The sequence below is a fragment of the Leiobunum rupestre genome, chromosome 10 (genome assembly GCF_980474605.1).
Source record: "Leiobunum rupestre chromosome 10, qqLeiRupe1.1.hap1, whole genome shotgun sequence".
Classification (NCBI taxonomy): Eukaryota; Metazoa; Arthropoda; class Arachnida; order Opiliones; family Sclerosomatidae; genus Leiobunum; species Leiobunum rupestre.
Window position 1 is genome coordinate 43887404 of NC_143393.1, and position 13413 is coordinate 43900816.

General features: G+C 35.3%; 1 protein-coding gene across 1 annotated transcript in view; it reads right to left on the reverse strand.

Moving 5' to 3' along the window:
- Positions 1–476: 476 nt before the first annotated feature.
- The window catches only part of LOC149925998 (protein gooseberry-like), a 28550-nt gene continuing 15613 nt past the window's right edge, over positions 477–13413 (reverse strand). The window contains exons 4-9 of the mRNA XM_090160067.1: positions 6160–6359; positions 4232–4400; positions 3497–3675; positions 3201–3427; positions 1634–1758; positions 477–778 (exon numbers count right to left, since the gene is read on the reverse strand). Of these exons, the coding sequence (XP_090016193.1) occupies positions 675–778; positions 1634–1758; positions 3201–3427; positions 3497–3675; positions 4232–4400; positions 6160–6359 (1004 nt within the window). The 3' untranslated portion in view covers positions 477–674. The remainder of the gene's footprint in view (positions 779–1633; positions 1759–3200; positions 3428–3496; positions 3676–4231; positions 4401–6159; positions 6360–13413) is intronic.

Genomic DNA, 13413 nt, shown 5'->3' on the forward strand with positions numbered 1-13413 from the left:
TTTTTGGGATTAGTAATGTTTTAGCATGTCAATGGTTTTAGTACATTCTATCGGAAATTCGAAGTTGCAATGACGTCGTGAATTGTTGTTTGGGAATAATATTATCAGGGTTATTTAACTCTATGAGGTTGGGTTACAGAAGCATTTGGATGCAACGCGTAAGTCAGACTTGGTTTCTCCAAATTCCCCCTCTTTTTACATTTATAACACAGGAGCGCTATCTAAGTCACTATTTATTCACTTTTAATAAAATTCAGTAAAAATACCCTTCGTTTCAATTTAAAATATTTACTGTAAATAAATATTTTCAAAGTTATAAAAATGAAGAAATATTATTCATTTATATTCTTCATTAATCTATTCTATTACTAAAATAACGTCGTAATTCAACCTCCTACAATTTTAATAACCCTGATATTACTCGGTTGATAGCGCGTGTCGCCCCCTGGATGATAAAACATTAAAAATTACAGTGTAACATTACGTTTATTTACAATTTTGAATGTGGTGATACCCGTTTATAATTAAAATCTAACAAAATGCAAAATTATTAAAATGTACAAACATTCGTAGTAAAATAATATTTCTTAGTTAGAACATGCGCAGTTCTTTCCGCAACCATCTGGCGCCATCTCCGCGTAAATATTGTTCATTTATGGTGAGTGTAAAAACACCTAAATAAGTCCTAGAGCTGCCGAATGCTCCCTGGACTTTTGACGCAAATTGGCCAACACGTTGCAAGACATGTCGAAATTGTTGTAGACTTGGCCGTGATTAGCTGTATAATAATAAGTTATTAAGTCCCTATTAATTAAATAATAATTCATTATTAATTCAATAATAATTCATTATTAATTCAATAATAATTCATTATTAATTCAATAATAATTCATTATTATTAATAATAATTCATTATTATTAATAATAATTGGTTATTAATTCATTATTAATTCAATAATAATTCATTATTAATAATAATTGGTTATTAATTCATTATTAATAATAATAATTGATTATTATTAATAATAATTGATTATTATTAATAATAATTGATTATTATTAATAATAATTGATTATTATTAATAATAATTGATTATTATTAATAATAATTGATTATTATTAATAATAATAATTGATTATTTTTAATAATAATTGATTATTATTAATAATAATTGATTATTATTAATAATAATTGATTATTATTAATAATAATTGATTATTATTAATAATAATTGATTATTATTAATAATAATTGATTATTATTATTAATAATTGGTTATTATTAATAATAATTGGTTATTATTCACAATAATTGATTATTAATTCATTATTATTCACAATAATTGATTATTAATTCATTATTATTAACAATAATTGATTATTAATTCATTATTATTAACACTAATTGATTATTAATTCATTATTAATAACAATAATTGATTATTAATTCATTATTATTAACAATAATTGATTATTAATTCATTATTATTAACAATAATTGATTATTAATTCATTATTATTAACAATAATTGATTATTAATTCATTATTATTAACAATAATTGATTATTAATTCATTATTATTAACGTCAATTTTTTATTAATAATTTTAGTAATAATTAATGATAAACTTACGAGTCGGGAATTGATGTCCCGTATAAGGAAAGGCGTTCTTCATCTCCATGGGAACGGAATTGTGGGGTGACGTCAGGCTGTTGAAGGGCGGGGCTAGGAATCCATCGCTAGCACCCAACACGCTACTACACAGAAACAAAAACCATTCAAAAATGTTATTTTACTTAATTTTAAGCCTAACAGGGAAGGTCAAGCTTCCGTCGTTATTCACTGGTGGCGCGACAATCTAGAACGTAGTATAAAATATTGCAAGGTGGGAAATTGTTAGGGTTGTGCGAGTACTCGAACATCATCGAGTACTCGGCCTTTTTGGAGGTTGAGTACTCGAACTCGACCTCGAATAAGTAATTGAAGAATACTCGTCGAATACCGAGTACTAAAAAATTGCACATTCGGGTACCCGATTACTCGAATAAGCTGCCCTCTAAATTCGTTTTTTCTATCCTCGTTGCTTCAAAGTTCAAAGAGGGGTTTTTACAACCTTTTGGGGGGGGGGGGGCGATAAACGGTACCTACAAAGTTGTGGAAACTGTGGTTCATTTAAATTAAAGGAATATTTTCCCACATTGAAAGTTACTTTATACTCCTTTTAAATATAATTTCATAATTACTTGAATAAAACCAGCTCCTAATCAAGTACTTGATAACCCGACTCGTTAAAAATATTACTCGAGGTTTTTTTTTAGTTACTCGACTCGAATAAGAGAAAGTTTCCCCTTAATCAAGTACTTGATTACTCGACTCGATTTCAATATTACTCGAGGTTTTTTTTTAGTTATTCGACTCGAATAAGAGAAAGTTTCCTCTTAATAAAGTACTCGATTACTCGACTCGATTTCAATATTACTCGAGGTTTTTTTTAGTTATTTGACTCGAATAAGAGAAAGTTTCCTCTTAATCAAGTACTCGATTACTCGACTCGATTTCAATATTACTCGAGGTTTTTTTTTTAGTTACTCGACTCGAATAAGAGAAAGTTTCCCCTTAATCAAGTACTCGATTACTCGACTCGATTTCAATATTACTCGAGGTTTTTTTTTAGTTACTCGACTCGAATAAGAGAAAGTTTCCTCTTAATCAAGTACTCGATTACTCGACTCGATTTCAATATTACTCGAGGGTTTTTTTTTAGTTATTCGACTCGAATAAGAGAAAGTTTCCCCTTAATCAAGTACTCGATTACTCGACTCGATTTCAATATTACTCGATGTTTTTTTAGTTACTCGACTCGAATAAGAGAAAGTTTCCCCTTAATCAAGTACTCGATTACTCGACTCGATTTCAATATTACTCGAGGTTTTTTTTAGTTATTCGACTCGAATAAGAGAAAGTTTCCTCTTAATAAAGTACTCGATTACTCGACTCGATTTCAATATTACTCGACTCGAATACTCGATGAAAAAAGAATTGGTACTCGATACCCGACTCGATTGCCTAAAACCACTACTCGCACAGATGTATAAATTGTAAATTTCTATAACGATCTAGACTGTCGCGCCCGGAGAGCTGGTATTGCCGGAGCTGAACCTTCCCTGCTGCGGTGGTATCTCCTTTTTAATGAACTGACCCGACGGAGGACTGATGGCTGTATTTAAAAGGATCGGTTGGTGGATTTTGGAACTGGTGATGACTTAGATTGGTACCACCCACCGGGCAACTGTCCGGCTGTCTCGGGGTTGACCACGCGCCGTCAACCACCCCGGAGTTGATGGGCGGGATGTGCGGGTGGAACTCCGTCGGAGGTAGGACGCCGTTTCCGCTTCCGGCCGAGCCGCCACCCAAGATGCTCAGCGCCTATTTTGACAGACTCCAATTAGCACTTTGCTGCAAATTGAAAAGACGAAATAAAAAAAGCGACTTTACTTGCTGAGAGAGTGGCAGACCACCCAAACACGTCTTGCTGGAGAATGAGGAACAAGTACTCTGTGGGTTGTAAGCGCTCTGTCTCAGCGCCGAAGAAGTCATGCTCGGACTTTGAAAGACAGAACTGGAGGCGTTCGTGGACGTTGCGAGACCGCCGTGCAACCAATTACCAGGATCGGCTGTAAAACGCGTTACGGAGTGTTAGGAGATAGACGCATTCACATATTACCTACAGGGAAATATGCAAAAAGGGGCGAAATCCACCCGAGGTACCTTCCTATTTAATAATGTTTGAGGTAGATGGCGACACTATAAAGTTTATGAAAAATAAACTTTTTTAAAAAGTTATTTATAAATTACTAAATTATAATACTTTAAATTCTTATTAAAAATACATAATTTTTGTAATTTAAATTAACAATTAATTTTAACAGTAGTTAACACTCTCCGCCATAGATGGCACAATAATGCAATTTTAAACTATCCAATCAGGGAAGATAATTTTGTATTTTAAATCTCGACAAAACCGTTCTCCACTAAAAACTGAAAACTTTCAACCAATCGTTGAAAATCAAAATTATGACGTCATGTTGCTATCAGAGCGCCATCTACTAACAAATAACGCCATCACCACGTTACCTCGGATGAATTTTACCCCTTTAAAGTTGTCTACGCCCCTTAAAAATTGTAAATGGATCTATAGGAACTAGATTATCAAGTCTTAAGAACGGTTACCAGCGTGTTGTACGTCCATGGACGCGTTGTATCCCGCGCTGGAGGTGGTGGTCGTCGGAGAGGTTGAGTAAGGATGCGGCTGCAGCGAAGCGGTCGAGGCGAAGGCGGTGGCCATTTGCTGACTGCCCATTTGCTTTCTCCATCGAGCTCGACGGTTGCTGAACCAGACCTTAAGTTAAATATGATATTATTTATAAAATTCACCGTAGTTTGAAACTTTTAATAGGCGATAGCATAAATTGTTTTGGTCGTAGCTAGAGCTCGGCGTTTGGTAAAGAATTAATCACTTCATTTATTTTTATCCAAAACACACAATTATCCGAAAAAATCTGTTATTTTTACATGTTAAATTGCTTTTTAGTCTAGATAATATCCATGAATAAACAGTTAATCGTAATTTTTATGGTTAATCGAAATTTTAGCGGTTAATTTATCCGGTTCGCCGAGCTCTAGTCGTAGCTAACTTGTTAAAATGTTCCCGGAAATTCGTCATAGCACTGCCAACTTCTATAACACGCTCCCGCTATCGGGGTTGGCCGTACTCAAAACATTGGGGCTGCGTCACTAAGCCTATTTTAAAAACTTGTTCTAGTCTAAAACTTTCATTTTTTTACAATTTCCTAGTCAGAGACTTAACATCACTATCGCAATAATAAAAACTCTCGCGCCTCGCTACCCTAATGTGACGAAAACCATAGATATAAGAAATGTATATAAAGGTCTAGATAAATTTCGGGCGTCTAAGCCTAACATAAAATACGGAATTGACACCTAGCAGACACCGAGGAAGGCACGTGACCAAGAGCGCGAGCTCTCTTAGCATTTTAGTACTAAGTGCTTGACCTTTCCGCAGGCGGAAGTCTTTAGACACCATCTGTTGGTGACTTTTAGTATAATTTCTAAGCAGGAGACAATGGCTCTCGCGACGATAGCACGAGCTTTCTTACCGATAGATAGCGCCTTATAAGGATAGCCTGCAGAAATTACGCGTTTCTGCTAGCTGTCACCTCCGTATTCACTCCCTTTGAAATATTTTATCTAGACCTTTATATACGTTTCCTATATCTATGACGAAAACTCGTCATTAAGCCTAGTCATGGTTATTACATTATTAGCTTACCTGATTATCTCTTTTATAACCATATTAATTAGGTATCACTACACTTCTTTCGCGAAGAACATTATAATTACTTCAAATATTAAGTACGATAACAAATTGAGGTTTTTAAATCCATTGTTTTATAAGCCTATTTTGCGCGGGAAGATCACCCATTTGTTACCCTGACGACGCATTCTTTTTGCGTCAAACCTCCAGCCAATAAATTTAAATGTCGTGTGACGTAGTTAAGCCCCGCCTTTTTCTCGACGCGCTTTCGTATCACCGTCCCAATGGAACCTTAGAAATTCCAAGTGTATACCTCTATAGTTTCCTGATAATATTAATGTCAGAGTCGTTGTTAAATTAAGTTGAACAAATATAAAATAGTATAAATATTTAAAAACTTACCACCAAATTTTAAGTATGACTTTCTTTAAAAGTTAAACTTTTAATGATTGATTTAACGAAGTTGGAAGTCGCTGTTTAACGGTAAACCTTAAAGCAATGTTATAACCACGTGCCTTTTTAAAGGCTTCTACCGTTTGATGGCGCTGAAATGTTTCCCGAAATAAATTTTACCCAGTATACCTTGTAACAGGCCTTTCTATAAAATAAGCTATTCTCGCGGAACTGGTTTAAATGTAGCTCATTCCTCATGAAATACGTAGAAGTTCAGTTTAGTTAATACTTAAAAACTAGGTGCCTCGTCGAATAAAACGTCATCGATACGTCACCCGTGACGCAGGAGCAACATAAAAACAAGGAAGCTTTATAGAAAGGCCTATTTACGCTATCGCCTATTAAGATTCACTATGTATAGTAGACCAACCTGGACTCTGGCTTCGGTTAATTTCGTTCTCTGCGCCAGTTCTTCTCGAGTGTAGACGTCCGGATATTGCGTCCGTTCGAAGGCGCGTTCCAGTTCTTCCAGTTGTTCCGAGGTGAAGGTCGTCCTGGAGCGGCGCTGTTTTCTCTTGAGGGGGATTCCTGGCTCGGATTCGCAGTCGGAGTCGTCATTGCTGCACTGACCTGCGAACACGAAATAGCTCAGAAGGTGCTTCAATAAACCCACTTTCTTTGTTTGAGCTAGGAGCAACAAACCCAGCACCCCACACAAGGAGAACGCAACCCGTCAAAAGTCGTGGATTTTCTCGCGTACAATTTTCATTGGTTAGACGCTTTAGCGCCTACTGCCGTCGGAAGGGGAAAATTCGGAAATTATCTTCCCACTTTCCGTAAAACGTGCAGCGTAAAGGTTCGTCCAATGAAATTTGTACACAACACTGCCTTAGCGTTCTCCTTGTGTTTGTTGCTCCTAGGTTTGAGCGTGGTGGTGTGGTTAGCAGTTTCATTTCGCCGCAAGGGAAGTCGGGTTCGATCCCCGCTTGTGGCGCTGACAAGGAGACATCCCGAGGTGTTTATCCCCGATGTTTTTCAAACTCGGGGTTAACTAAACCTTCATGTACCTTGAAAGCTCCTAAAGGGAAAAGTTTCAATGGCCATTTTCTATTTGCTATGGCAACCAAAAAATGTTTTTCACTATTTAAGTTTAAACTTTCTCTACGTAAAATAGCATGGCAACATCACAGATTGACATTTTCAAAAAATTAAAAAATTAAAATTTGGGTTGGTCTTATCTAGTCACGTGATCAATCACATCTTCTCCGACCGAGTGAGGAGCATGCCGTCATTTCCTTCAGTCTCCTGATTGGCTGAAAACGCTTCACTGGTCTCGAAAGTTGCCACCCAAATCAAATCGACATGATAGAAGGGCTATATCGTAGGGTTGGATATTCATAGCTAGATATATTCATGGTAATAGTGAGTGTAGGGAGCTGTTGGCTCGCGTGGCATGAAGGTCTTGCCACCACCCTCATAACACGTTGTAACCCGACCACCTGAATTAATTAATGGCCTTAAAAGTCGCTAGTCTTAAGGTGGCGCCTTAGCTGATTATTTTTATTAAAAGTCCATCACTAGACAAAATATTTTCTGGTGGTGATTTACCAGATTAAATTGGCTAGATAAACAATCCCTACTAATAACAATTATGTTTGACATTCACTTTATAGAAATAACTTTTTCCTTAAGGCTGGTTTTAAATTTACAAAAAGATTTCTACCCTTTCAAAATCGAACCTTAATAACTGACACTCCCTTTAAGCAGAAAACGCCAGAAACCCTGTGTTTTAATACTTATGTATCGATTTTATTGAAAAGTTTTAAGGGTGTCAATTTCCCGTGGATAAATAAAAAGTATTAATTTTAATATTGATTCGTAGTAAGCAGCATTGTGGTGTCTTGAGTATTAGCCTAGCTGATTTCAGCATGGTTATTATTATTATGTTTGGAGAATATTGATAAAATAATTTCAGTTATTTTGTTAGGTTTTTAGTTCCACATCGATATATATATATATATATGTATCGAGTGGGACTATTAGTCTGATCGAAATGTTGTAGTAGTAGTTGTAGTAATTGTCTTGTGCCGCGACAACATTAGAGATGGCGCTCAGGCCCAACAAGAGAGGTGGAAAGCCGGTACAAATTACCGGGGCCCGTACAGTCTTAGGGGGCCCGGGTTTAAACTTTTCGTCTATGCTTCTTTCGTGAAACATTGATATTTTGAGAAATACGCTCTCCTTTGATGGCGCTAACTCCGAGTTAATATATTTGTTAAACTGGAATCATCGGGTTTCGATCCCGGGTCTCCCCGCGTAAGAGTCAGAAAGCTTACACTCGCGACCAAAGAGATATTATGTTCCTTCGTTTGAAACTCCGTCTGGTCTCTGCTGGGTCTTTTCTTTTTTTTTGTGAGAGTCACACGGTATAGTGTCGGCTAGAGCCTTAGACACCAATGCTGGGTCTTTTCTTTTTTTGTGAGAGTCACACGGTATGGTGTCGGCTAGAGCCTTAGACACCAACGCTGGGTCTTTTCTTTTTTGTGAGAGTCACACGGTATGGTGTCGGCTAGAGCCTTAGACACCAACGCTGGTTCTTTTCTGATCTACGTTGGTTTCTCAATTTTCAATGCGCTTGTGAGAAATCGCTATAGAAGACAGCGTTGCAATACGTACGAAAGCTATAGTCCCTGCCGATAATATTGAACCGATTTTTGGGCCGTACAATGTTTTTGGAAATTAATTAATTAATTCTGCGACTCGATCATAGCCTGACACTCGGTCACTTACGGCTTATTATTATTGTCAATCTGATACTTCTAGTCAGAAATCATTTCATTGTAGCTTCTGCTTCTCTGTCATTTAAGTAAGATTAGATTTAATGTAGTCTCTGTCTGTTTAAGTAATGACACTTAACGTGCAAGGACAATCATAAGTCAAAATATCCATAAGTACGCCACTAAAGCTGTTAACCGTGTTTTTATGTACAATCATAAATAACAATATCCATTAGTATGACACTAAATGAAGCTTTGTCACGTACAATCATAAGTAACCATATCCATTAGTATGACACTAAATGAAGCTTTGTCACGTACAATCATAAGTAACCATATCCATTAGTATGACACTAAATGAAGCTGTGTAACGTACAATCAAAAGTAACAATATCCATTAGTATGACACTAAATGAAGCGGTGTTTACGTACAATCATAAGTAACCATATTCATTAGTATGACACTATATTAAGCTGTGTAACGTACAATCATAAGTAACCATATCCATTAATATGACACTATATTAAGCTGTGTAACGTACAATCATAAGTAACCATATCCATTAATATGACACTATATTAAGCTGAGTAACGTACAATCATAAGTAACCATATCCATTAATATGACACTATATTAAGCTGTGTAACGTACAATCATAAGTAACCATATCCATTAATATGACACTATATTAAGCTGAGTAACGTACAATCATAAGTAACCATATCCCTTAGTATGACACTAAATGAAGCTGTGTTTACGTAAAATCATAAGTAACATAATACCAATAAGGACGCTGTACGTGTTTTTACACGACACTTGGTTCCCTTTGTGTATAGTGTTTTGGACATGCCTGTTGAAGTAGCTTGACACATACGATGTGAAATTTACATTTCGGCTGGGCCGGCTTGTTACCAGTCGGCTGCCCCATGTCAAAACCTTTTAACCAACAAATTTTTGAAAAATTAGATTTTTACGCATCAGTATTACTAAGGCATGTACAAAAGTACTGTAAAAGTTTCAGGTAAAAGTCATAAATATTTAACTATTTATGACTTAAAAAATGGTTTTGGATTTTAAAATTTTCGCATTAAAAACCACGTTAAAATCTTATAACTTAGGTTTTGAAAAAGTCAAATATCTCAAAATTACGATCGTGTTGGTTAAAAGGTTTTGCCATGGGACAGTCCTTTGTACCAAACCAAATAAAATTATCGTTCTGATTATGAAACTCACATCTACGCCGCAAAGTGAACTTGGCGCTGTGTGTCATGCAAATTTTGCTTGAGACCAAGACGCTTATTTCGTGAATATAGTGACAAATTATTTAATATGGTCGTATAATTGCCTAAAACAATCAGGTGGCCAGGTTACAACGCGTAGGAGGGTGGTGGCAAGCCCTTCATGCCAGGCGAGCTATCCGTTAATCTCTACAAGTTTTTATGGAAGCTGAAACCAAAGAGTTCGAGGGAAAAACCCTTTAACCAGTAGAGATAATAACTTGCAAACTCAACGCGAAAGGAGTTGATCAGAGTTTTTCGAACCCGGCGAGGCGAAAGTGCTAACCACTCCACCACCCTACGTAAACGAAATTGAAGGCCCATTTAAGGGGGAAGACTACTGTGGCCATTGTCTACTTTCGCGCTATTTCAAGCTGAACTCTTTTAATTTTGAATTTTAACTTATAAAATTAATATTTAAGTGTAGAAAAGCCTCTTGTTTAGTGCTTAAAATAATTTTGACAAATTTAAATTTAAAAGTAATTAAGTTATTACGTTTTAATTCGGACCCACGGAGCTAAACAAGTTGGGCAAGCGCCCAAACTACCCTTTAGTTAGGACCTCATATCTCGTTAACTATTAATATTAGAATTATCAAAATTATATTAAGCACTAGAGGAAGGTTCATCCTAATAAGAAAAATATAATTCAATTATGTAATTGTTAAAACAGAAACGTTCAGCTTGAACCAAAAAGAGGCTTATACTGTATTCTTCCCCCTTAAGAACATATCCTTTCAGAGAGTACATGTATGGTTTAAATTTATCTACAGCCTTGAATCTGGTAGCAGCGTATTCTGAGTAAACCTTTAAGTTGGGAACCCCGACGCGCGAGATGGCTGAAGTTGAACTCTACCAGCGAAGCAATTAACTTGGACGAGAAACGTGATTGTTCGTCTCTCTGTGTGAGTGTGTTGTAATGACCAACTCCATCTAACTTGTTCTTATTCTTTATATTAAACTGAGAAAAGAATGAAGATTTTTTGAACAAATATAAAAGAAAGGCTTCCGAGGGTGGCGACGGGGTGGCTCTGTCTCTTACGTGCAAGCCGATTTATGCAAATATTTTCGGAATCTCTCTGAACCCCTCCGCGCGCACCTGGGCCTTTGTTTTCCACTGGAATGTTTTCGCTTTTACGAGTGTATGATTTCGGGGGGATGAAATGGAAGGGCTATAGAAGACTAGACTGCCGTGCAAAGCACAAAAGCATTAACGACCAAAAACCAAAATATGGAGAAAACCCGCGAAATTCAAACTTTCTTTGCCTTAAAGGCCTAGGTTTTTTTCTGCCTGTCCCCCTTTAAATTAACTTAGTGGAGCACAAATACCCTGGTGGTAGGCCAACCGCTGAACATGTTGGCCTAATTTAAAGGGGGACAGGCAGAAGAAAACCTAGGCCTTTAAGATACCCCAACTTACTTCTTTCAAGTTTATATAGTAGATTTGGATTTTTCAACTCAAATTATATTCTGGTACTAAACAATTTACAGGCCAAATGACATTTCAGAAATATCATTAAAACCATGTCTTAAAACGCGGAAAAAATGCGTTTCGATTTGACTTTTAAAGAAAACAAACACATTAATGCGTTTTTGGTTTGAAAATAATGCAAAAACCTAAAATTATGCGTTTTGCAACAAGTCATTTCTCTAAGAACAAAAATTTTAAATTCAAAAATTAGTTCAAAATTGAATTTAACGTATAAAATAAGGAGAAATAAAACCAAAATCTGTAAATCGAAAATTTGGTCTTTAATGCTTTTGTGCTTTGCACGGCAGTAGAATTTCCCCGAAATCCTTTATGTTTACCTCGAGATCAGTGATGCCAGATCGAGGGAAATTTCCCACATTTATGGAAATTTGGACCTCGGAAATTTTATAAAGGGAAAAGGAAGATCAGACCGAAAATCTAGGGAAATTTGAGTTGGGAATGATTGTTAAACGAAGCTGTTAAAAATCTGGAAAACTTCACTAAATATTGAAAAAAATAAATATTATAAAATTAGAAATAGGAAGTAAGGCTTTGTTCGAATTTGGTTGAGTTGGCAACCATGCAATCTGACTTTGATATTTTATTTAAGCCTTCGTTAAAGAACTAAACTGAAAATCAAAAAATATTACGGGTGAGTTATGAATATATAGGCTTCGTGCAAAGTTTAAAATTTGGTCATAAGTATCGCCTCCTACCGACCGAGTTTTAAATTGAATATATGAAAGATGTCTGCTCGTTCGAAACTATCTCTGCGCACCAGCTGAAAGTTCAACCGAAAAACATATTCAAAGGTCGTCTGCTATTTCTTCACATATTTAGGTGATGGATATTAAGACAGATGGCGCTATAGCTCCTAAGCTCGAAGCCTATAGTTCGATATTGAGAATATGGATGGCGCTTTATTTTCTGTACTAGTTATAATTATTTTGAAAATAATGAAAACTACTTTTCTAAGGATTACTTACGTAATTTATTAGGTAAATATGAATGTTTCTCGGGTTTTGGAAAACAAGGTAATATTGGAAACGAAATGGGATATTTTAAAGCCGTGAAAGGGAAATATCAATTTCACGAACTGACATCCCTGCTCAAAATCAAGACCTTTCACTGCTGCTCTCCGTTTAGTGTGAACCGATCGAATATATTTTATATTATATTTCATTCTTAAGACCGATTTTACAATGATTTTAGAGGATTATTTCAAAGTTCCAGTTTTCCAGATTTTTTGAGTTCTGATTTACAAATTCTGATACTTATTTTCAGGGCTCCAAACCAATATATTCAAAAACATTTCGAACTATTATCGAATAAAAAATACCAATATTATAGGATCAAAATTCCAATATTATAGGATCACAATACCAATATTATAGGATCAAAATACCAATATTAGAAGATCAAAACACCAACATTATACAATCTTATTCTTATACTATAGTTTTATAATCAATATATTTATTTAATGTTTTTGTGTTATAATTTTAGAGTTATCTGATACATTTCAAATTAAAATTGGAAATAAAGGGTAAAATTTCAATTATATAGATTTTATCGAAACCTTTAAGAAGTAGGTCTATAGGATATTTTATGAAATATAGGTTTGCTGGTAGCCCAGATTTTTTTAAATAAATCTATTTGAGTAATACGTGAAAAGATGGTAGTCACGTGACTTTGTGGAAATCTGCAGCGCCATCTATCCTAAGAAATACGAATTATTATTCATTTTCTTTGGCTAATGGTGGTTTAAATTTTGATCTATTCATGTAAATTATCTAATTATTATTATTACTTATAAAATCTGATAATAGAAAGGTGGAAGTTAGTTAGCTTTCTGCAGTATCTGGAAGTAATAATTTTTTTCTTTAACGTCGCACGGCCAACTATGAACACGAGTTACCGAATCGAAGTTGGCTGTGATATGGTAGTCACGTGATTTGGTTTTCCCATTTTAACAAGTTGGTTAAGACCAAATTTACTTTATAGTTTCGCCTATTGTATAGAATTTTTTAGTGTTGTAAAATGACCGAGGCCTTTTTTCCGGGAAATTTTCCGCATTTTTCCGAAAAAAAGAAAAAACGTTTTAATTTCACGATTAGTCTAATATATTGTTTGAAAATTTCAATTAAGCGGAATTTTCG